Source organism: Bidens hawaiensis, unplaced genomic scaffold, assembly GCF_021521415.1.
Source record: "Bidens hawaiensis isolate Kalapana, Puna unplaced genomic scaffold, B.hawaiensis_p1.1 tig00002507_1, whole genome shotgun sequence".
Classification (NCBI taxonomy): Eukaryota; Viridiplantae; Streptophyta; class Magnoliopsida; order Asterales; family Asteraceae; genus Bidens; species Bidens hawaiensis.
The window spans coordinates 1,702,254-1,726,882 of record NW_027491137.1 but is presented as its reverse complement, the minus strand read 5'-3'; the positions used below and the strand labels follow the sequence as shown (position 1 = coordinate 1,726,882).

Sequence of the window (24,629 nt, the reverse complement as noted above, 5' to 3'; positions counted from 1 at the left end):
GGTCATTCCAGACGCTTTTTCAGGCGCGTGGGCGCGATTTTTCGGGCGCGTGGCCGCGAAATTAATGGTACGCGTCCTTTCAACAGCTGTTGCCAGCTTGCTTTTTGCCACGTGTCATAGTTTCATTGCACCTTCGATTTCTCTCTCTTCCGCATTAAATTCATCGCATTAATTGCGATTAGTATATAAAGGGGGAGAGGGTTCTTTGTAACCCACACTTTCACTTTTCTCTTCATCTTCAAAACGATTTCCGGCGAATACTCACCTTTTCAGTCGAGCATTCTCTTGAAATCGTTTTCTTCTTTCATCTGCAAGATGTCTTCTCACGATCTCGAAGCTACAGCCCAGGAGGCTGGGGTTTATGCCGATGACAAGAGTACTGCTGGCGAGTGCCAGTGTGCTCTGCCTGTCGATCTATATCAGTACATCGTCAGGAAGTTCATGCTCGAGTCTCTCGAGCCTGAGTTTTCTGAACCTCATCAGACGGTGTATGATGCCCCCAGAGGCAAGATCGGGGTATATGCTGCATTCTTTGTCTACGGGAATCTTAGGTTCCCGTTGACAAAGTTTGTGTACCGTGTCCTAGAGAGGCACGGTGTACACCTGACAGAGGTGCACCCGATGGCGATCGCGAAGATTCGCCACTTCGAGTGGGTGTGCCGGATTCTGGGCATTGAGCCCTTTGTCGACCGCCTGATGACCTTCTACACTTGGAGGTGCATCTAGGGGTGGTATACCGTGATAACCCGGATCAAGGGTTTGAAGATTTGCGCAACCGAGCGCAGTCTTCGTTCGTGAAAGCGGGAGTTCTTTTTCATCTCCGCTCGCGCCATCCCCCTTGCCATGAAGTTCAAGAATGGGCAAGCTCTCCCCAGCCTTCACGCCTCCAACTACCAGGAGGCGGAATGGTTCTCGAAGATATCCCGAGTCCAATCTCCGGTTTACCGGTTTGCGGAGTCCGGGATGGTGATGCTCGGGATGAGCCGGGTGTGGAAGGATGCGGATGCGCAAAAGATCCCGATCGTCCTCGAATACGGTTTGAACTCTGTTCCTTACGGTATGCTCTTTTTACTTTGTTTATATAGGTTTGTCTTCTAACTGCTTTTTCTTTTATTTCAGAGGGGAACGACTTGCAGTCGCTCCTGTATCAGCGGGAGGCTGACAGTCCCGCTCGGATGGGTACTCGCGCTCTAGACGAGAACGAGTTGCCCATCCTTGAACAGACGGCGGATCGGTTCGTGGAGGTCTACCCGCTAGGCCACGAGATCCTGAGCGCCAGGCGGCCAGGTAAGGCGCTATTCAACCCTCGACCCCTCAATGCTGAAACCTCTGCTGGCATTCCTCTAATCTTATGTTCTGATGAGGAATCCGCAGATGGTCCTCCGTTGGTGCGGAAGAAGAAGGCTGCCGGCGGGAAGGGGAAGGAGAAGGTGGCCTCCACTGCCGATCCGGTGCCTCGGTCTGACTCAGAGGCCGAGAGCGAGGAGGTGGCGGGGAACCCCGGTGGTGATAAGACCACCGCTCCGGAGGCTGCGACGACTGTCACCTCCGGAGAGCCCAGGATGACAACGGTGTTCGGCGTGAAGAGGCCGGCTCCATCGGGTTCATCCCCGCCTGTCCGCACTTTTAGGCTCAAGAAAACCCGTAAGTATAAACTTTACTTTTAACTTCATAGCTTTCCATCATTAATACTTATCTTCTTTGTGCAGGCGTGGATGTTGACGCATTCCAGGGTGGAGCAGGGAGGAGTACCTCCCCGCCCATGACGGTAGGCTTGGTCAGCCTACCTGAGGCGACGACCCAGGCGGCTGTGCCTTCGCCTGCTTCCGTTGGTTCAGTTGCTCACTCCGTTGAGCCAATTGTTCCAGCTTTGATGACATCACCGCCGGCCGTCAGTGCGATATTTACCGCATCTTTCACTGAGCCGGCGGTTACTTCTGCTGCGGACTCCGCAGCGGCGACCGCGGCGGCCTTCACCATGCCTCCTCCGTCATCGGCAACGACGGCCGATCCTTCAGGTATGCATGGGGCTTCTCGCCAACCTCTGCCTCCTTCCCGTCTACCTGACCTCTTGGACGGATTTCCCTTGGGTTCAGGTGATGGGTTTGGCGGCTATCGGCCTGTTATTGACCCTACAGGTGCGTAGGGTTCTTTTGGCCTATTTTTTTTTTTTTTATATATATCATCTTTTCCTAACTGCTTTTTGTTTTTTGCAGTGTCGGATTCCAATGAAGTGTATGTTCCACGATGGAACATCCGCCGAGGAACAACCCTTCGCACACCTGTGGAGTGCGTGGAGTGGGCTTGTCACGCAGCTCCCAGTGGTGCGTTGGGGGAAGCCATGGCTAGCTACCAGGAGGGTAGGCTAACCAATGAGCTTCGGGTTCTCCTGGCCCGGATGCAGCCGCGCGTCGAGCTGCTTTGTCGTGAAAACGACAAGTTAAAAGCAGCTCGCATTCAAGAAGTAGCTCAGGCGCGGGCTGTCCGGGAGGACAATAGGAGGCTCTCCGCCGCGGCCGCGGAGAAGGAGAAGGCGTTCAAGGCCCTTGAAGTTGAGGTTCAGGCCCGTCTCGAGGCCCGTTCCAAGGCTGCCCAAGCTGTTAATGAACAGCTTCGGCTGGCTAAGGAAACTGCTAGGAACGCAACTGAAAGGGCCACCAAGGCTGAAGCTGTTGCTGAGCCTCTACGCGTGGAGAATGAGGAGCTTAAAGCCAAATTAGAGGCTCTCCAGCAGGCTCATGATGCCTTGGCGATGGAAGACGCCAAAAAGCTCCAAGAGATCTTGGACCAGAGGGGGGTGCTTGACCACACTGAACGGAAGCTAAAGGGCATCGAAGAGGCTGCGGCTAAAGAAGTGTTGCTTGCCAACCTCAACAAAAGTGAAGCCGAACGCGCCCGTAACGAAGCTCAAGCTGCCCTCCAGGAGGCTCTGGTTGCCAAGGAATGGCTTCTTCGAGAAGCGTTGTCTCAGGTATGTTTAGCTTCATGTCTTCACGCTTTTCTTTGTAAATAGAAAAGGTTTTGATACTTGTATTCTCTTGTAGGTTGTGCATCGGGTCTTCGCGGATACGTCTTATGACTATGCTATGAGCGCAGCCCTCAACGCTTCTCATGAGGATGGGGAAAAGGCCGGCTTCCTGCTTGGTCTAGGGTTCGTTGAGAAAGGCATCCCGCCTTCCAACTTCCCTTTATTTGATGTGGATACTGAAGCTGTTTACGACCAAGCAGTGAATCAGTATGCCGCCTTCCCGCATCCGGTGGTGGAGAAGGTGAACGAAATTGCTGTTGCTGATGATGGGTTAGCTATCCTTAAAGCTTTCCTTGAACCGCCACGCTCTACTGATGGTGCTGGTCCAAGTGGAAGTGGCCCTGAAGCTTGATCCTGAAGATCCCTTCCCACTGCTAGGATAGATTTAGCTTGTATAGATTTATATTCTTGTAGGCGGGTAGTTACCCGGCCATTCTTGTAATGAATATTATGAAATATAAATCTTTGTGCGGGTAAGACCGCTACTTTCACTGGATTCCTTGCTTTATAAACGTTATATGACTTGCATACTTTCGTTTAAATTAGCAATTTTCCAAGTGTTTAGAATAAGTTAACCTTTGAACGTGGTAGATAATAGGTTGAAGTTTTGCTTCCTCTTTCGTGATTGTGCGGGTAAGACCGTCACTTGCACTTAGTAGGATGGCTAAACTTTACCTACATCTGACCACCGTGGAGGTTTTCCTCATCTTTTTATAAATTTCTAAGTGTTTAGGATAAGTTAACCTTTGAACGTGGTAGATAATAGGTTGAAGTTTTGCTTCCTCTTTCGTGATTGTGCGGGTAGGACCGTCACTTGCACTTAGTAGGATGGCTAAACTTTACCTACATCTGACCTCCGTGGAGGTTTTCCTCATCTTTTTAGAAATTTCTAAGTGTTTAGGATAAGTTAACCTTTGAACGTGGTATATAATAGGTTGAAGTTTTGCTTCCTCTTTCGTGATTGTGCGGGTATGACCGTCACTTGCACTTAGTAGGATGGCTAAACTTTACCTACATCTGACCTGCGAGGAGGTTTTCCTCATCCTGTTAGAAATTTTTTATAAGTATTTTGAATAAGTTAACCGTTCGACGCGCGGTTGTCAATAGGTTCGGTTTCCTCTCATGATTTGTGCGGTTAGGACCGGCACTTTCATTTAGTTGGATTACCAAAGTTTACCTATGACAAACCTGCGTGAAGGTTTGCCGTTTTTTGGGTTTATGCGGGTTTTGCCGCCTTCCCCACACAACGACTTTCACCCTTATGTATGCGGTGAAAACCGGCATCAGTGTTGAATAAATTAACCGTTCGATGCGCGGTTGTTAATAGGTTAGTGTTCAGTTTCCTCTATCATGATTCATGCGGATAGACCGGCACTTTCATTTAGTGGGATGACTGAACTTTACCTTTAACTGACCTGCGTGAAGGTTTGCCATTTTTTGGGTTTATGCGGGTTTTGCCGCCTTCCCCACGCAACGACTTTCACACTTATGTATGCGGTGAAAACCGGCATCAGTGTTGAAAGTTCATAAAAGTATAAATGTAAAACCATCAGCGTCGATGTTCTAAGGAGAATCATTTCCATTAGAAGTGGCTCTGGGCCTTTTCTTTACAAATTTGGAATTGGTCTACATGCAAACTGTTTAATTGAGCTCCCTTCCATGTTGTTGGGATGGGAGTGCCATCGAGCCGATATGCTCCTGGTTCGGGATCTCGTTGTTTACGCAGTATGTAGTCTCCATCATTGAAGCTGTAATTTTATTCGTGTTTTCCCCAACTGGGGTTCTACACTCATCAGCCTGCTCAGCGTTCATTGCGCCACGAGGTGCGCGAGCGTCCCATCTCTGACAAATGCTTCAACCATGTCCTTTACGTCTGTGCATTCTTCAGTGTTGTGGCCTTTTGTCCTGTGAAAGTCACAGTATTTGCTCCGATCAGCATTGTGACGATGTCGGATTATTGGAGCCTTTGGCCATGGGAGCTCCTCAGTGGCGAATATCTCGGTGACGCTTTTGGTGAGCGGCGTCCATCTGGAGTTCTGGTTTGACTGTATGTTATCTCTTCCGCCTAACCGATGTTGCAAGCCGGATGAGGTGTCAAAGTTTACCCTTGACTGCCAAATGCCTAGCTTCCGCTTTTTGTTTAATCGGGCGGTAAGGACGTTGTCTTCTCTTGTTTTCTGGGTGTAGAGATTTGTGCTCTGGGGGAGATCTCTACCCAGTTGCTTCTCCGTTTCCGCAAAGCGTTTAGCTTCTGTCATGATGGCATCCCATGTGGATGGCATGCCATCTTTACCCGTTAAGGTGCGGATGAGCTCTGGGTCGTTCGCGCCCTGGATGAAAGCAGCGCGAACAAGATCTTCGCTAATATTACCCAAACTTAGCTTCTTTGAGTTGAAGCGAGTGATGAAGTCTAGCAAAGATTCATCTTCCTCTCGAATGCATTTGAGGATTGTCCATTGCTCTTCGGTATACTTTCTTTGTTGGCTGAAGTGTTGGCTAAACTTCTGCTGGAAGTCTTCCCAATCGTAGATGTGGTGGACCGGTAGACGATCGAACCACGCTCTAGCTGCCCCAACAAGCGTCATTTGGAACATGTAACACCACGTAGGTTCCGTCCAGCTACTGACGGTTGCCCCCGCTATGAACCTGTTCAAATGATCGTCTGGATCAGATATACCATCGTCTGGATCATGTTTGACATCTGTTTGGCACTTTTCGGGACGATTGCTTCCGCAATATCCCTTGCAAATTTGGACGTTCCCGCCTTTGCAGCAGTTGGTGTAAATGTTTTCGAGAAGTCACGTGGATTTCCACCTGTGTTTTTTGGTTTGAAGGCTTCTTCAAAATGCCTTCTCGGTTGGGAGTCCGTTTCCTTACGCTTCCCTTTCGCCCTATGACGAGGGTTTGCGTCACTATCGGATTCCTCCGAATCATTGTCCCAGTACTCTCCGAATTCGTCAGCCTGTTGGACGGAACGCAAGCGTTCGTCCAACTCAGCTTGGAATTCTTTTTGGCATGCCTCCACCCACGCTTTAACTTGTTTAAGTGTTTGGCGGGGGAGTTTCGTCTGTTGTCTTTCCGCCTGGGTATTATTGAATCCCACGGGATGGTTGTTTACTGCACTTGCCCCAGCTTGGGTAACTGGGGTAGTGTTCGTAAAATTTACTGCACTTGCCCCGGCTTGGGTAACCGGGGTAGTGTTCGTAAAAACTGTGTAGTCGCCGGTATCCCTCCTAGTAGGTGGGGTTGTGGTTACCGGAGTTTCTTTAACCATCTTTCCAGAAGTTTGAAAAAACTGAAAAGAAATGAAGTTCTAGCTTTTATGCACGGATGGCGCCAATGAAGAAACACTAATCGACCCCGGGCAGATTACGGATAATCTGGGGGTTAAATAGATGTTTCCCACGAGGGGTTAGACCCGGCAAAGATGGTTCTTCTGATAACCTGGAAAACAGACCGTGAGCTCGTCACTGAGAAGGGGGGGGGGGGTTCCTCCTTGTGACCACCCTCTGGCGTGAGAATCAGACTAGATTGCTCTTGAATATAAATGTATATTAAGAGATTGCTAGAGCAGATATCAGGTATAATATGTAATACGAGATAGTATATGATAAGATGATAAGATGAGATGATCATACCGTTTGGGGTATTTATAGCCGAAGGTAGGTTTCCAAGAAGGTGTAGCCGGCTGAATAGTATTCCTGTTCTACCAACTGTGGCCTACGCACGTGCCATGCTGGTAGTTGGTGGGTAGGCAGCGGCTGACAGTGACCAGGCCTGCTGTGTACTATTCCTTTTCCACCAACTGCCGGCTATGCACGTGGTATGACAGGAGTTGGTGAGTAGGCAGCGGCTAATAGTGACATACAGTACAAGAGCATGCTGCTCGCCATACTGTTGTCAATAAGCTGTCGTATCTTTGGTCAGATCTTTTGCCCATACCTCGTCAGGTACAGTACAGAAGATCTTCCCGTATCGTACGGACTGGCTTATTTGGGCGGGAGTATTCCCCCTTCCGCCTTTGTGCGGGTTTGTTCCCGGCTTTGCTCATTCCTTTAGGTGACAACTGAATTATTGAGAGCTAAGTGCATTGTGCGTGTAGCCTTGCTGCGCGGGTGGCCTTCCCTGATGGCTTGTATCCGCAGCTGCGGGAACAGGCAGAGTACACCATTGGGAGGCATTTCCTGCGGGAATAGCTTGCGTACTGCGCGTAAGGAAGTCACGTCTCTGAGCATGGTGGGTCCTGCGGATCCAGTTGGTTTCTGCGCAGACGTCTCTCTTCAAGGTGAGTCTTGCGGGTCCAACTGGGCTCTGCTGGGACATACCTCTTCATATTTTAATGTTAGTTTTAGTTAAACATGACTAGAAAAAAAGCTTATGAATTCATATAAAAACATCATTCACGTTAACATCATCATTCTTATTTGAGTTATTTAATTGTTCATATTATTGTTATAACCATTATTATTTGTGGTTTTATTGTTTTTTTAATTATCGGTGTTTAAATATTATCCGGAATAATTAAAAATCTAAAAATCTTACCGTAATGTTTAGACGTATAAACATATGAATATTCAACTTTTATCCAAGTAAAATTTGAGCCTAACTTTTAAATAACCTGAACTATGTGACCAGATCAATAATAGGCCAGCGTAATTGATCCAAATTATGTACATCTATACCATACTTAGCGTTTAAATGTCGGCTCACAATAGTTTTTTTGCATACGAAAACAAACTACAAAAAAACATGTCTCAAATAAGCATTTCTTTCAAACATTAAAAATATAAATTTCAATGTAGCAGGAAGTCTCCATTCGAAGAATAAAAATTAGGTCTTGAGCTCTCGAGTCCGGATCGCTAGGTAAAAGATAAGTATCGGTCATGAAAAAAATATTTTTTGAAATATTATTAGGTAATAAAAGGAATGAGAATTACCAACGTTTGGTGGGTGTCCTGCATAGGAGGATGGTAGAACCTGATACTGTCACACTATGTCATTTGCAATGACGAAGAGGTGGGGGGCTTAAAAGGGTATGCAACTCACCCTTTCATATGCGCACCGTTAATGTGAGGTTTTGTCGGTATACTTTGCACTTGCATTTCGGGTCAAAGTCAATTGGTATCAATGATCTGCTAATGAGTTAGTTACATCTATTGAAGAACGAATATTCTTGATAATTCATGACTGGACATCTAGTTTAAGAAAATTTGTGTTGTTGTAATGATTTGATTACAACAAATTTTGTTGATGATGTTTGAAGGGGTGTCTCAATGTCTATATAAACAATTTTATTACTTCATCTTTCACATTGTGAACATACCAAAACTTTGCCGTTACTCTGTCCTTTTACAGACCAAAAGTACACACTGTTGCTATAGCAGCAAAGGATTACATAATCCTCTACAATACTCGCTAATTCGTCCGGGTTATCATATCTACGTATAAAGAACTTATTAAGACACTCGTCATATACCGTGGGAGACCCAGACAATTAACCAATACATTGTTGTAGATTGGAAAGGGCGGATTTACTTTATGGACAAATAGAATTCATTTGAAGTAATTAAAATAATATAAAAACAACATATTATAATAAGGGCAACTTTCTAAATTAGTCATGTTGACCAAGAAATTCTCCAAAATAGGCATTAAAAAAAAACAATTGATGGAACATGGAAGAGTATTAATAAGTTGGAACCGGATGAAACGATCTAGAAGTTGTATATGTCTACAAGGTTACGGGTACAATTAGGCATGGGTGGCAAGACACAATTTCGGCTTGATATGTGGGCTGCTGATAAGCCGTTGAAAATAGCGTTTCCTTCACTGTTTGCTTTAGAAAAGAAAAAAGACGCGTTGATTCATGATTGCGATATTTGGATAGAGGATTTGGAGATGGTCAAGGGCTATACGTTCGGCTCAACTAAAGAATGACTTTTAGGAGTGTATTAACTTGAACTCACGAGCTGGTGCTAAACATGGACCAGACACTTGGCTTTGGAGAGGCGCAGACGGATCGGTAAATGACTTCCAAGTAAAGAATCTTATATGGGAGATTGATAATTTTGATCATCAGGTTATAGATGGGTATAACTGGTTAAAGCACGTTCTTATTAAAGTAAATTATTTTGTGCGGAGACTTTATTGGATTGGATTTAGTTGTAGTGACGTTGGGGTGTGCTATGTGTGACATTGAGCTTTAATCCTTTGAACATTTTATGGTTCACTGCAGGGTTGCTAGATGAGTTTGGTCCATCATTCACGCAGGGCTTAAGCAACCATCTTCGTCGTACTATGGATTTGTTAAGGAGTTACTTGATTATCCGAAGATAGCAACAAAGAGGAACGTGAGGTGATTCAAGCAATTTTAGTTGTCACGTGTTGGACAATTTGAAGACAAGAAATGATGTGGTGTTTAACAACATACCAGTTTTTCAATTGCAAAAAAGGTTAATGAAATAAAGTCGGTGGTATTTGAATGGCCTGGACGCAAGAGCAAAAGATTGGGCCTAAATTGATAGAAATGATGTATGTTCAATTTTGTTAACTTTTCCGTTGTAGTTTGTTTGTTGTTACTTGTTCTTTTCTTGTACGTTTAAACTCCTTGCAGCTTGCAAGGGGTTTCGCTTTTGGTTTTTAATTAAGTGACCTTTCATAAAAAATAAAAAATAAAAAGACATGCTAGAGCATTTTCATCCAACCCCTTATGTTATATGATGGGTGTTTTTATAATTTAGAGAGTGATACATGGTATTGTGAGTGAAGAGTTTTTATATTTTAGAAAAAGTAATGATTTTTCTGTATATTTGAAAAGTTACTGTTCATCCCCTGTAATTTTTAATATATTTAAAAGTGGTTGTGAGTGAAGAAAAGAAAAAATGTAATGATAAAAGGTATAAAAAGTATTATTTAATTGAAATGAAGAAAGAAAATAAAGTAACTTTTAATGTAATTTTACTTTGTAGATAGGGGATGGGATGAGAATGCTGTTACGCACGCCTCTTGCACCATTTGAGACGCCATTGAAATCCTTGCAAAGTATTGTGCAAAGCCATTGGCCAGTGCCATACCAACACTTACAAACAGACACATGTGACGAGAATCACTAGATTTCATCAATTTTTTTTTTTTTTTTGTGGGAATTGTTTCTAACAGGACATTGGTTGTTTATCTGTTGGTAAAGGATAAGACTATTTATATGATTCTCGCTATAATCTTTTAAGCCCGTATGGCCGTATATAAAGTGCAAGATTTGTTAAGGCAACGGCCATGATCGACTTATTGACCATTTTCCTATTTAGCTAGACTTTTTATATAGTTTCAACAACAATATCTGTATTTAATTTTGTTTAGTTAAAGGTTTAATCGGTTTACCAGATATATAGTTTTTAAATTATTTGTACACTTTTTAATTTCTAATTACCAAAATTTATAATTTATTTTATCCTATATGAATTTTAAAATATTCTTTTTTTAATTTATAATAAATATCAACGAATTATTGAGTGTCATTCTGTCGGCAATGCTTAAAGGAATCAATATGTTGGCAAACTCATTTCGGCATAATAGCCCACTTTGGACGACCTTTTATAGGTTGTCAGTGATTAATCGGTCATTCGATGATCCCTGGTAACTTTCGTCGGTAATATGCCATAAATAAGATTACTAGTGATCAATATTTTTCCAGACGCTTAGCACCGGATTTTCATTGTAACCATTATAACCTATGACCTACCAACAACATCATTCGTGTTGGATATTTCATTGTTTTTATAGGAAAGATGACACTAAACACATTTAGTTATTTTACTTGTTATTAATGGTTCTACTTAATTTTTTTTTCTGAAAATACAAGTAAAACGATTAATATCCACCAAAACTACAAATTGCAATTATAAATGTAAAAAGTTCATTACTTACTTCTCAAGACCTTTTTTTTTGTTTTGTTTTTTGTTTTTTTTTTTAAAGTTTTGATGGTTTGGTGATCGTGTTCATTCCACTTTATGGTTGATGTTTGGTCAAGAGTAGCTTTGACTTTTGCTTTAATCAAACCTCGCTTTGTTGGACCAACATCTGTCGGATCATCCAATCTCAGCAACTCTTAACCCCCCTGCATCCATGTCATTTCAAACAAATTATTTAAACACATAATAACTTTATAAAAGAAAACCCACAAAAAGTTTGTTATTATGCATAGATTTTGTAAGTAAAATTTTAAATTTCCACCCAAAAGATAAATTTAAAATAAAACATGCGTATCAAATATTGACAAAACCAAAATTCATTGATGTGAATCTGAATAGTAATAAAGCTCTATTCTCAAATTATAAGATCTAACACATGTTTTTTCTTAAAACAAACTTATACCCATGATCTATTACTCTATTGGCACGGTGTACTCTCTGTCAAAAGTGAGATTGTGGGTTTAAATCTTTAAAAACACAAGATTTGAAGAATTTTAAGATTTAAAAAAATTTGCTTTTAAAACAAATGCATCTTTTATGAAAAAAATCAAATGACTCTAGTGACCAGTTCCGCCATGATGATCTCACAATACATGTGCATTTATTTTATGTAATTCGAAGCACACATAAAAAATAAAACAAAAAATTTAATTACAAGCAACAGATAAAATATCGTGGAGTTCGAACATTGAAACTTAGTTGGAAGTTGATACGTGACGACTTTCGGACTTTGTGTAGTTCCTAAGGAAGATATTAGCTACAAGTCTAAAACTAATCCAAATTATATATTTATATATTTATAAAGCAGAAGTAAATTATACCATTTTTATTATTGGTCTACCATCTTTCCTAATTATCCACCTACCAGGTTAAAATGACATTTGAGCAGTTGTCCTTAATCTTTCCTTTATAAGGTTTGTGGTCCGTTCGTCACAACACCAAAAGAAAAAAAAAAAAAAAAACATTGAGCACCTGCTTCTAACAGAAATGGCAGTCTCATGGTTACGACTTGCGTCGGTAGTGGAGGTGTTGGTGGCTTGTGCTTTCCCGACAACAGTCGAGTGTCGTATTCGTAACTACAAATTTAATGTGTGTGCTTCTTAAAAGAGATTAATGTAACAACTAGTTCAACATTATAATATATGTAACATGTTTTGACAATGCATGCAGGTGGTAATGGCCAATACCACGCGACTATGTGCAAGTAAGCCAATAGTAACGGTTAATGGTCGTTTCCCGGGGCCCACAATAGTTGCTAGGGAGGATGACATTATGACAATCAAAGTGGTCAACCATGTTAAATATAACGTTAGCATTCACTGGTTAGTATTCATACTAGTCATCTTTATTCAAGACACAAAAATATAACAAAACTCATGAATTTTTTAAGTTTAATATTAACATTTTGGTTTATATGTATTTAATCGACAGGCATGGAGTACGACAACTGAGAACCGGATGGGCAGATGGTCCTGCATACATTACACAATGCCCGATTCAGCCAGGAGGCACATACGTATACAACTTCACATTAACAGGACAAAGAGGTACACTTTGATGGCACGCACACGTCTTACGGTTAAGAGCCACGGTTCATGGCGCCCTTGTCATCTTGCCAAAGCGTGGAGTTCCATACCCGTTCCCAAAGCCTAGTAAAGAAGTTGTGGTCGTCCTAGGTAATGTTTACCCTTCGTCCCCCTTGTGTAACGACTTTTATAAATACTATGTCTCTCTTAACAATAAGAAAATACAGGAGAATGGTGGAAATCAGACACCGAAGCCGTGATAAATCAAGCACAAAAATTAGGACGAGCCCCTAACGTTTCAGATGCTCACACCATCAATGGGAATCCTGGGCCTATCGCGGGCTGCTTAGCAAACGGTTAATATTTTACCCTCCCCCCCCCCCCCCCCCCCCCCCGGTTTTTTTTTTTCATTGTAAGAGTACTACATATAAAAGTTGACATGATGTGTGACAAAAACTTAAAATTTTATAAACCAGGAGGCTTCAAATTACATGTGGATCAAGGCAAGACATACATGCTAAGAATAGTCAATGCTGCACTCAATGAAGAGCTTTTCTTCAGGATTGCAAACCACAACCTCACAGTCGTGGAAGTCGACGCGGTTTATGTCAAACCATTCACAACCAACACCATACTTATAGCTCCGGGCCAGACCACAAATGCCATTTTGACCACCACTCAAAAAGCCGGGAAGTACCTAATGGCGGTCGCTCCATTCATGGATGCGCCGATAGCTGTTGACAATTTTACTGCCACCGCCTCTGTTCATTACTCGGGTGCTCTCACTTCCACTGCCATTAAAATCGTTGCCCCACCGCCTCAAAACTCAACTCCTGTGGCCAACACATTCATAAACTCTCTTAGAAGCTTGAATTCCGCAACTTACCCGGCTAAAGTCCCGTTGACCGTTGACCGGTAATTGTTTTTCACAATTGGACTTGGGATCAATCCATGCAAAACATGTCTTAATGGTAGTAGGGTGGTGGCAGATATTAATAATGTCACATTTGTCATGCCAACAACGGCTCTTTTACAAGCACATTACTTTAACATAAGCGGGGTTTTTACTGACGATTTTCCAGGTAAACCGTTGATGCCTTATAATTACACCGGGACGCAACCCACGAATTTCGCCACAAACACGGGTACAAAGCTATATCGACTTCCTTATAATTCCACGGTGCAACTAGTATTGCAAGACACTGGGATGATCGCGCCTGAAAGTCACCCGATTCATTTACATGGGTTCAACTTTTTCGTCGTAGGAAGGGGTGCTGGGAACTTTGACCCAAATAAGATCCAAAAAGCTTTAATCTTGTTGAAAGAAACACCGTTGGTGTCCCGACGGGTGGTTGGACTGCTATTAGATTCCGAGCTGATAATCCAGGTATAAAATCTTTATCTTGTTTTTGTTTATGTGAATCTTTTGAACATCATGTAAAACTTATCATCACTTTGAATTTACTAGGTGTATGGTTTATGCATTGTCATCTCGAAGTGCACACAACATGGGGACTCAAAATGGCTTTTGTTGTGGACAACGGAAATGGGCCGAATGAATCTGTGATCCCACCGCCGAGTGATCTCCCCAAGTGTTGAGCCCGTTTAATAACGAGTTTAGAACTCATTGTTCTTTTGGGTGGCCCAGTTTAAATGGGCTTCTGAGAGTGGAATAAATCCAGCCCAGTGCGTTGTTTGCTAAAGCCCATTTTCTTTTTCCTTTTCTTGGTTTCTGAATCTGATATATATATGGGTTGTTATTGATTTGTATTGATTGTAATTATTTATAAATAAGAAAGTAAACCTCATGTGGATCTTTGAATTACTAATCCAAATACACAATTTCCTCAATAAGTTCTCCATTTTTTTTACTTTATAAATTTTATACATGATTTGTAACTAATTATATTTATGGTTAATATTCTAACTCTCCAACTAAAAGTTGTTCGAAAACAGATAAAAAGATTTCATAAACCGCCGAAACCGATCTAATTGTTCAAACTAAAGCAAGTCGGCCGGCTTGGCCGGTTTGAGACTCAATGGCTTGATTTAACGGTTTGACAGCTCTAACAGTTCATATCAGCTTTGATTTTGGAACCAACATGTAAACCTAACATGTTGCTTAGCATTTGTTCTTTGTATGTTTCCCTCCTCTTTAAAAAGATATACAAAATCGGCTCAAACTGTAAAACCGTCAAGCAAGTATGACCGACTTTCCTCCAGGCTCACTTAAGCTGGCCGTCCTGTTTTCTGTTTACTAAAAATCGTAGTAAGTGATTCCGCCAGGAATTTTCGTCAAAACGGCCGAACCAGACTGTTGGTTGCCATTTCTAAAACTATCAAAGGATAATTCGTTGAATTTGTAACAATGGCAGATCTTTCTCCAAATATTATTCCAATCTTTTACTTCTCTTATCAAATTCTTGTTTATTTTTGGATTTGTGCTTTGCAATATGATGCAACATCAAGATTGTTACAATGCTTAAGAAATTGTTATGTAGTGCTTTAAAGTAGTCCTATACAAAACAATTGTTAGCCTTACCACAAGATTACTACCACGATCCAATGAGATTACTACCATGATCCAACGTGACCGAGAGAGTAAGTATTAATGTGCATTGAATGTTGGTTAAGATAACATAATGTTTTGAGACCAGGTAGATGCTTAGTTTTGATCGACTCATTAACAAGGCCTGTGCAATCGACTCATTCACGATAGACGTGCACAAAAAAACCGGTTCCGGAACCTAACTGGTGGAACCAAACCGGAACCGGTTCCAGTTCCTACCCGGTTGGCCAATACCCGGTTTGGGTATTTTTGTACCCAAAAATCGTACCCGGTTCTCCTATTTGTATGTCCCCATCGGTTCCAACCCGGTTCCTACCCGGTTCTTAATTGTAACCGGTTCGGTTCCTACCCGAAAAAACCGGTTCCGGCGGGTTTTTATTGAAAAGTCAAACACAGATCAAACTAGCCGTTGGAACCGGTTCCAACGGTAATATAACCGTTGGAACCGGTTTTTGAGACAAAATATAGCCGTTGGAACCGGTTTTTAATTCGGGAATACTTATTTTTGGGTTGTAGAGTCAGACGATTCTCCCACTTCCGCTTTTTTAGCATCCAAACTTCTTTTCTCTCGACAATACTTATTCGTATGTTTTCGTAATGTCGAGTTGGACACTGCTTTAAGAAACTTCGAGCAATATTTGCAACGTGCCATCTCATGTGAGTCGGTCATTAGACACAAATCGTAATGAACCCAAACATCGGGGCATTTTGTTGTTTCGATCACCATAACAACGTCGTCATTAGTTGCCATTTGTTGTCGGTTTAAGCTTAATTGTGTTTTGGAGTGTGTTTTATAGTTTTGGAAGTGGTTTAACAAGTACACACTCATACATTGGTATTTATAAAATGAAAAATGGCTAAATATAGTAATAAAACCGGTTCCAACGGTCAAAAACGGCTATATAGCCGTTGGAACCGGTTTCTAACGGCTATATTGTTTGAATTTCAAAAAAAACCGGTGGAACCGGTTTTTACGTAATAACCGGTCCGGTTCCAACCCTACCGGTTCCTAAAAGTTTGCATTTCTGGCATCGGTTCGGGTCGGGAACCGAACCGGTTCTTAACTGGAACCGGTTTCATTTTCTACCCGGTGTGAAAAAAACCGGTTCCGAACCAGTTCGGGTTTTCAAGGTGAACCCGATTTGTGCACCTCTAATTCACGATGCCTGTGCAAGAGGCAGTGACTTTGGCAGATATATCATGCGGGCCTTGAAATATGTATTATAACAAGAACAAGTTACATATGTTGTCAGCTTTACAGTAGTTAGTGTGAAGATGTTTTTATTGTATTTTCGGACTGTCTTAAGAGTGTAGAATTAGTTATTGTCAATACCGAACCTGTCCTCGTCACTATAACGTCAAAATAAGTTTCACGCTTAAATCAGTATGAAGGTAAGTAGATTGTTTTTGTCCCAATTAATTTAGGAAATATATTATCAATATGGGCTACAACTACAATTAATAATGTACAACGCAGAATTATTTTGCTAACATATATCAAGAACAACTTTGGTCAACTAAAAGTTATTAATTTTACTGTTAAAAAGTCACAGAAAATTACAACCTGTGTCGCATACGTACACGACAGCCTTATCATAATCCCAAACTAATTGGGATCGGCTAAAAATCGACACAGAAAATATAAAATTCCAAGAATTTGCAACAGAAGAACACAAGGTGGCTGTATATGAGTTATAAACCTAATAATTACCTGATTCTTTGAATATACAAAAGTTGCAGATGGGTGAATGGTGGTGTTACAGTAGCTGCTTTACTTCAGGTGCTGCAGAGTGTAGAGGGAAAAACCTCTCTGTGCCTTTAATAAAATCGGCAAGTTCTTCGGGCGCAACCACCAACTTCAACCATTCTTGCAACTCTTCCCCTTCAACTTTCTCTTTTTCTACAAAATATAATAATAATTAGTTTAAATGCATCAAAAGTTACCCCAAGAGCATGCATAAAACCTTCAACTTATTTTATTCAAAAAATTTAAGACTTGTGGAGCCATATTGCATACATTAAATTTCAGGCCGAATCAACCCGACCCGTTACCCATTTGCCAACACTAACAGGTACTAAGCAAGTAGAGTAGATACTAAGCTTGGCAAACCAAGCGGGTCATGTGACAGGTTAAAATGGGTTCTGAGCAAAATAAGCTCGGGTCAAAACCGGCTCTTTAATAAAGTACAACTTGGTTTGGGTCAAAACAAGTTATGACCAAAATGGATCCATGTTGAAATAAGTCGTTTTAGAAAAAAGTAACAAAATAAGTTCACCGCTATATCTTTTTAATGGCGGCAAACGGCAATGATGGAGATGGCAGTTGTTGCAACATCAGCAGCAGAGACTAAAACAGCAATGTCGGCGGTGTCAATGCCGGTGCTGAAGGCGGCCATGGTGACGGTACTGGCAATGGTGGAGAAAAACAATGGTCATAGGTGGTGCTAACCCATTTGGATCTCTTCCAAACTAACATTTTATATTAGCGAGCCCGTTTTGACCCGCTTTCTTGAGTCGACCCAAACGAACCCATAAACAATCAATCAGAATAAAGGAAGCATTACCTTCAAGATAGGCACCAAGGCCCTCCAAAACAGTAGGATTAGCACGCATGACCGAAAGCGCCACGTCTAGTGCTGACTGAAGCATCAACTTAACTTCCCCTTGAACAAGATCCACTAGATGACCCTACATTATATATCATAAGCAAATAAGCAACCAAACTTACCTTTTAAATAATGTAATCTTAAATTCACAATATGAAAAATTGGAAACAGAAAGAAACCTGGTCCTTTCCAAAACCAGACCCTCCAGAATCATCCATGCCACCATTTGAAAGTGTTGCTAACGAAATCGGCCCGATAGTCCGATTAAGACCATATTCAGCAATAGCTTTGTATGCCATGTCAGTGGCTCGACGTATGTCATCAAGCGCGCCTGTAGACACACGACCCGAGTAAATAATTTCTTCAGCAGCACGCCCTCCAAGAAGTGTAACCAAACGCCCCCGTAACTCATCCACGAAAAGCAAATATCTATCCTCAGTAGTTGGAGGAGTGTAAGTAAACCCTAACGCCCCTCCTGACCTAGGCAGTATGCTTAGTTTCTGATAAGAAGAAAAAAAAAATATCATCACCAATAATCATGGTATATTATACTTTAGGCTCAAGATATCTTACCTCGACTCGTGGTTGACCTGCAAGAAGTTTGGAAACTGCAGTGCCTACAACCGCGTGTCCCGCTTCGTGACGAGCAACCACCGCTTTCTCACTACCTTGCAACTTGGCTGTTTTCTTTTCAATCCCCTGTAATGTTACCCATTTGACCCGTTAAAGTCAAACCACATCACCACATCGAATCAAAATAGTCAACATCAATGAAGAGAGACTTACAGCAATTGAGCGTTCCACTGCTTGAATGAAGTCGATTTTCTCCACGACGACTTTATTTTGTCTTCCCGCCAACAAAGCGGCTTCGTTTACTAGATTTGCAAGGTCCGCTCTGTATGATGATATAAAAATTGTCTTTTTAAGTTTAGAAAGAAAAAGAAACTGAAATGTGAATGTCGGTTTGTTTGATTAGTTACCCGGTGAAACCAGTGGTCATGGAAGCAATGCTAGCAAGATCCACATCATCTCCCAAAGGAAGCTCCTTTTTAGAAACATGAACATTCAAAATAGCTTGTCTTCCAACTCTATCAGGTGTTTCTACCTATATATAAAAATATCCAATTGTTGTTATAAAAAGCTTGAATTTGAAGATTACTGAGTAAACATAAACTGTTAGAAAAGGTAAATACCATTACTACACGATCAAATCTCCCTGGTCGACGAAGAGCTGGATCTAACACATCAGCACGATTGGTTGCTCCAAGAACGATTACAGCTGAATTACTATCAAAACCATCCATTTCCTGCAAGATTAGTTTAAATTTTAAAGCACGTGTAATTATAGACTTATAAGAGTTGAAACCATTGAATGAAAAATATGTGATTTTAAGTTTTTAACATAATACCGTGAGCAGCTGATTTAAAGTTTGTTCTCGTTCATCATTGCTGACAATGCGGAACTTACCATCACGACTCTTGGCTACAGCATCAATCTTGAAAGAAGAAAACAGATTAGATTAACAAAAACCTCTTGGCTACAGCATCAAGCATGGGATCTTTGTATATATCACAAGACAAATTTTATAATACCAACCTCGTCTATAAATATGATTGATGGTGCCTCCTTCTTTGCCCTTGCAAAGAGGTCCCGAACACGTGATGCACCCATGCCTACATAAAGTTCTACAAACTCACTTGCAGAGCAACTAATGAATGGAACTTCAGCTTCACCAGCTACCGCCTTTGCCAATAATGTCTTACCCGTACCAGGAAGACCAACCTGTAAAATACCCGAATGCATTTCACATATAAGTTATCATTGAAGTACAATATAACAAAATCTTAAATGTATTCATGATCGATAAGCAATTTGAACTCACCAAAAGTACACCTCTAGGAGGGCGAGCACCAAGTCGTATGTACCGGTCGGGATTTCTAAGAAATTCCTGATTTAGTTGATTGACATAAAACAAAATGGATAATTAGAAAGCCGCATGAGTTGTGATGTCTAAAACTATGGGCTATGAACTTACTACGATTTCTTCAAGTTCCTCTTTGGCCTCATCAACACCAGCAACATCAGAAAATGTGATGACTTCACCTTGTTCAGAAACTTTTGAACCACCAGGACCGCCTGACTTGCGGTTTCTTAGCTGACCAGGAGTGTTCTAATAAGAAAGCAAACATTTAACCACTAAAGAAATACGTTTTCTAACATGTTAAGCATGATATAAATGTGTAAAGCCTTCTCGTACCTGAGAAAAGCTTACAGGGAATCGGTGCAGCAACCCTGCTAATACAGCAACATAAAACAAAGCTATCTGTGAAATGAAAGTAAAACATTTAAGATTAGATACAACTGAAATCTGACCACTGACCAAAAGATACATAAGGTGTAAGCCATGAATGCAACTTAATGAAATATAGTAAATAATTGCAAAAGTGGTAACACAAGCGACTGATGTTTGCCTGTGCACTGAGTATCAAAGTTTAAAAAAAGGCATTCAGAAAGATATAGATAAAGCCTTAGCCTAACAGCATTCCTATAAGAGTTTGGTAAACCATTTGGAAGCTAGAGTGCTAGACCACTAGAATATCCGACATGGGATAAACAAAAATATGATAAAATCACAAAGAGAACCTTCATTAAGATATTAAGAATTAAGAAGTGTAACATCTAGTGATAAAGTTTAAGAGCCATGCAATCCCCTATGAGTAGGTTATCGAATGTTGGTAAAAGTCTACATGGAGATAGACAAGGGCAAATTATTGGTTAGTCGACTCATAGAATGATCCAAGGGGCAACAATCTATCCCTGGTGTTCACTTATGGCTCTTATAGTAAATACTTTTACGGCCGATAGAAGGATAACTCATCAAACTTGAAACATGGTGACAACATAGAAAGTTTGGCGATTCTCTATAGTAGCAATGCCTTTGATGTAAATAAAGCACTATAGAATGCCTGAAACCCAAAGCATACCCCTTAGAATGCCAATCACAGTTATATAAACAAGTCCATGAAATCCTAAGGATTAGACGGTTTCATAATGAGATATAAGTTAATATTCTATGGGCGGTTCTATAGATACCTGTTTTAGATTTTATATACGTATACATTAACAATGCACATCAATGCATCACTTTCAATAGGACTTGCACCCAAGGTAGGTGAACCTATCTACAGATGCGAGAAAGGTTCAGATAGGCACTTTGGAAACCTTGCCGTTTTTTTAAGGTATTAGCTTTTAAAGGTTTTGACTTTTGATAGACCCTAAACTTTAGCATTAAGTCCCGATCCCCTTTCTTCCATCTAGAAAAAAGAAACAGAGTAGAGCACAAGAAGCTACAAGATCTAGCATTTGTTAAAAACAACAAAACCATTCAAAATCATCGTGATAAAGATGCTGCTTATGATGCTATATCTTTGAATGACAATAGCAACGAATGGTTGCTGAGTTAAAAATGATGGATAAAGAAGAGTTGATTTTCGATAATGACAGCTCAAAATGGGTTGACATAGCAAATGCGAGTGGGAGTGGGACTGGAGAAGTTAGGAGCACTAGGAAATCTAGGCAACAAAAAGACAATGTTTTCCAAACCTTCAACTTCACTGGCTTTAGAAGATTAACGATGATTAGCATGGAGACGACACAATAGAGAAACTTGAAGCACATCATTCGAATGAATTTGAAGAATGAAAGCTTAGAGAGTTTTAGTTTTGGTAATGCTAGTGATGATGAGCAATGACAATGATATTATTTTCCGTATAATTGTATTAACTAAATGATTTTAATTGCCAGTTTTGTTAGGTTTTTATTACATCTTGACTGGTATTAACTTCTTATTATTCTTTGCCTATTTTATACATGCGTGTGTGTGTATTCCATAATTGCGTTTTTTGTCTCGGTGTGACCTTTTACCCCTTGTGCCTGGGCGACAAACTAGCCTTTTGTGCTTCAAGTGCACCTTGCAACTTTGACTACTATATGTGATACAACAATGCATAAGTAAAATAAAACTTGAAACTTTAAGCGCGCAGTGACAATACTAATATGGCAATATGTACATGCATTAATTTCTTTTACGTGGCATTAATTTCTTTTCACGCATAAATAATCAAACACACGCATAAAAACAACTGCAAGCAGAACCATATTATCAAGAAACATAAACAGGTAACTTTAAAACACCTTCCCATTGACAGAAGAACTTACCAAAGCAGAGTTCAAGAACCCGCCAGACCTCTTATCAGGAGACCCAAACTCCACATCATTCTCCAGCATCTTCTCATACGGAGTCTTAATATCATTAGGCCGCGTCGTCGTGTACACAATCCTCTTCGTAGGCACCACAGTCCTCAACAACTCCGAATCCTGCATCTTACTAACACTCCCACTACCTTCACTCTCCGCCACACCCGGTTCCTGCTTCAACTTAAACATTATATGCACCCCGTCCACCTCCACCTTCTGCACCTGATTACCACTAACCTTACTCAAAAACTCACTATACGGCACACTAACAAACGTAGTCGGCACCCTCGGTTCCGACCCGGGCAACGGAATACCCGGCCTGAGCAACCGCATAACAAACATAACAATCCCTAACTGCAGCAACAAGACCCCGATCTCCTGCGCCTGAATTATCGGTTGCCAGCGCCACTTCCCGCCTTTCCAACCGCCGCCAGCCTTCCCCTTCTTCCCACCCTTGTCACTCTTCTTATCACTCTCATTCTCACTCTTCTTCTTACCTGATGACTCTGTATCATGCTCACAGGAACTATTATTTACACGCAGTTTATAATAATCCACTCTATGATTCATCTTAAGAAACCCTAACCCTAACCCACCGCCAAATGAATTTAGCATTAATGGAACCCTAGATTGTCTGTACATATTAGGGCGAAACGATAAGGATGCTTTGGTGGTAAATTGATTGGGCTTATCATGAAGAATTGTATTGCGGAAACGAGTATAGGAGTGAATTGGATGGTGAATGGAATAAATTTGACAGTGGATTGTCGGTCGTAGCGTCTCAACAGTTGCCATATTATGATGGATTTGGATGAGATTGTATGTATTATAAGGTTGAAATCAACAAAACTGGGCATATGGTACTAATAATAATAATTTAGGGTTAACATGAAGAATGAAGAAGTGTATTGTATTGTATTGTATTGGTATGGGAATGGATCAGGATTACAATGATTTCTGGATTGAGGTTGATGAACAAGATTAAAGACTTGTGGACCATGGCTTATGTATTTGAGTATTTCTACCTTGGTCATTTTTTCACGTTTTTATTTTCTATTTATATATAAAACATACCAAAAAAAAAAGAAAGGAATATTGGTTTTAAATAATCCCAACTATGTCCTGTTGGTAAATATCAGTCTCAACTTTACACTTGTCTGCTGACAATCCCAACTATTGGCGTATTTCCATGAGTCTAATGCTTACGTGGCACGCCTAGCTGTCAAAAAAATCTACATGGCAACATCACGTAGCATTTGATGCTAAATAGATTGCTTTGTTGAACCCATCACTAAACACAAACTTATCATCATCTTCATCAGATTGTTATCAACCTACAGCAATCATCAAATCAACCCCCAAATCATACATTTCCACACTAATTTTGGGTATAGATTGTGTCTCCTTCAAGATCGACATTCATTTCCCCTCTTTTAACCCTAATTCGTAACATGTTTTTGTCAAACTAATTTTGGATCTAATTGTCGCTTTCTTCGTGATCTTCGGCGACGATTTTAGTCTAATTCCTGAGATTCAGTTGAAGGGGTAGGAGCGGGTGGTGTTTCCAGCGACGGTTGCAGACAAGGGGTGGCGACTAGGGCTGTAAACGAACCGAACAAACACGAACACGCCCATGTTCATGTTCGTTCGTTAAGCAAATAATGTGTTCACGAACACTTACCAAACGAGATTTTATGTTCGTGTTCGTTCATTATGGAAATTAAAGTGTTCACGAACGGTTCACGAATACAAACAAACACAAATAAAATCAGCAGAGCATAAAGATTGAGATCGATGTATTAATCAATGCGAATAATGAAAACCGGTAAACGAATCGAATGAACACAAACAAGAGTGTGTTCATGTTCGTTCATTTAACTTTAAAAGAACACTGACACTTAATTGAACAAATATTTATGCTCATGCTCGTTTATTTAAAAATGAACATTTGCGTTCATTTGTTTAAAATCTAAACGAACATAACTGAACAAAGATAAGCGAACATGTATGAACAAATGTAAATGAACACAAATATAAATGACCTTATATGAAAACACTTAAATGAACATAAATTAACAAATACAAATGACATATCCAGATAATATTTAATTATGCTCTATTAATACATAAACAAACATAAATAAATAGACATGTTCATGAACATAAATGAACGAACGGAACATGTGTTCATGTTCGTTCGTTTATTAAATAAACGAACATAAACGAACTTCCCGCCGAACGGTTCACGATAGTTCACCGAACGTTCGGTTCGTTTACAGGCCTAGTGGCGACGGTACAGAGATCGAGCGGAAGTTGCAGGTATAGAAGCCGAGCAAAAGTTGCAGGTGATGATCAGAGAACATGGTGGTCGCCGACAATTTCTGTTTGGATCTCCACCGTCGGTGGCCAATGAATAAGATAATGGTGGGGGTTGTGAGTTCCGGTGGTGGTTGTAGGGAATGAACATGGTGGTGGTCATGGGTTCCGGTGGTGGTTGCAGGGGATCGACATGGTGGTGGTCGTGTGTTCAGGTGATGGTTGCAGGCCTGGTGGGCTGGTGGTGGGTTGCAAATAGTGGATTTGATGAAGATGATAAGTTTGTGTTTAGTGATTGTCCAACAAGGCAGCCTACTCAGCATCAAATGCAACGTAATGTTGCCACGTAGATTTTTTTA

At 41.0% G+C, this 24,629-nt stretch overlaps 1 protein-coding gene and 1 pseudogene across 2 annotated transcripts; one reads left to right on the top strand and one right to left on the bottom strand.

Moving 5' to 3' along the window:
• The first annotated feature begins 11,937 nt into the window (after positions 1–11,937).
• Positions 11,938–14,239, top strand: LOC143619821 (laccase-4-like; annotated as a pseudogene). The gene is made up of 6 exons (XR_013151240.1): positions 11,938–12,084; positions 12,166–12,317; positions 12,427–12,671; positions 12,749–12,877; positions 12,998–13,908; positions 13,990–14,239. The product of XR_013151240.1 is annotated as a laccase-4-like (transcript).
• A 2,538-nt stretch (positions 14,240–16,777) lies between these two features.
• On the bottom strand, positions 16,778–22,749 carry LOC143619820 (ATP-dependent zinc metalloprotease FTSH 9, chloroplastic-like). Its single transcript, XM_077091661.1, has 13 exons — positions 21,916–22,749; positions 19,955–20,020; positions 19,733–19,867; positions 19,580–19,645; positions 19,294–19,479; positions 19,106–19,192; positions 18,890–19,003; positions 18,677–18,801; positions 18,483–18,591; positions 18,270–18,395; positions 17,876–18,196; positions 17,655–17,778; positions 16,778–16,990 (listed from the first exon to the last, which is right to left on the bottom strand). Exons 1-13 carry the CDS (start codon positions 22,747–22,749, stop codon positions 16,848–16,850), a joined length of 2,436 nt encoding a protein of 811 aa, XP_076947776.1. The 3' UTR covers positions 16,778–16,847.
• Between the last annotated feature and the right edge of the window lie 1,880 nt (positions 22,750–24,629).

What these genes read in the sequence shown, in the direction of transcription:
- LOC143619820 (XM_077091661.1), bottom strand. Translation starts at nt 22,749, where the DNA reads ATGGCAACTGTTGAGACGCTACGACCGACAATCCACTGTCAAATTTAT. An exon ending in TCCCTGTAAGCTTTTCTCAG is followed by an intron (nt 19,868 to 19,954) that starts GTACGAGAAGGC and finishes CTTTCTTATTAG; the next exon opens with AACACTCCTGGTCAGCTAAG. An exon ending in CTTTAAATCAGCTGCTCACG is followed by an intron (nt 19,004 to 19,105) that starts GTATTATGTTAA and finishes CTAATCTTGCAG; the next exon opens with GAAATGGATGGTTTTGATAG.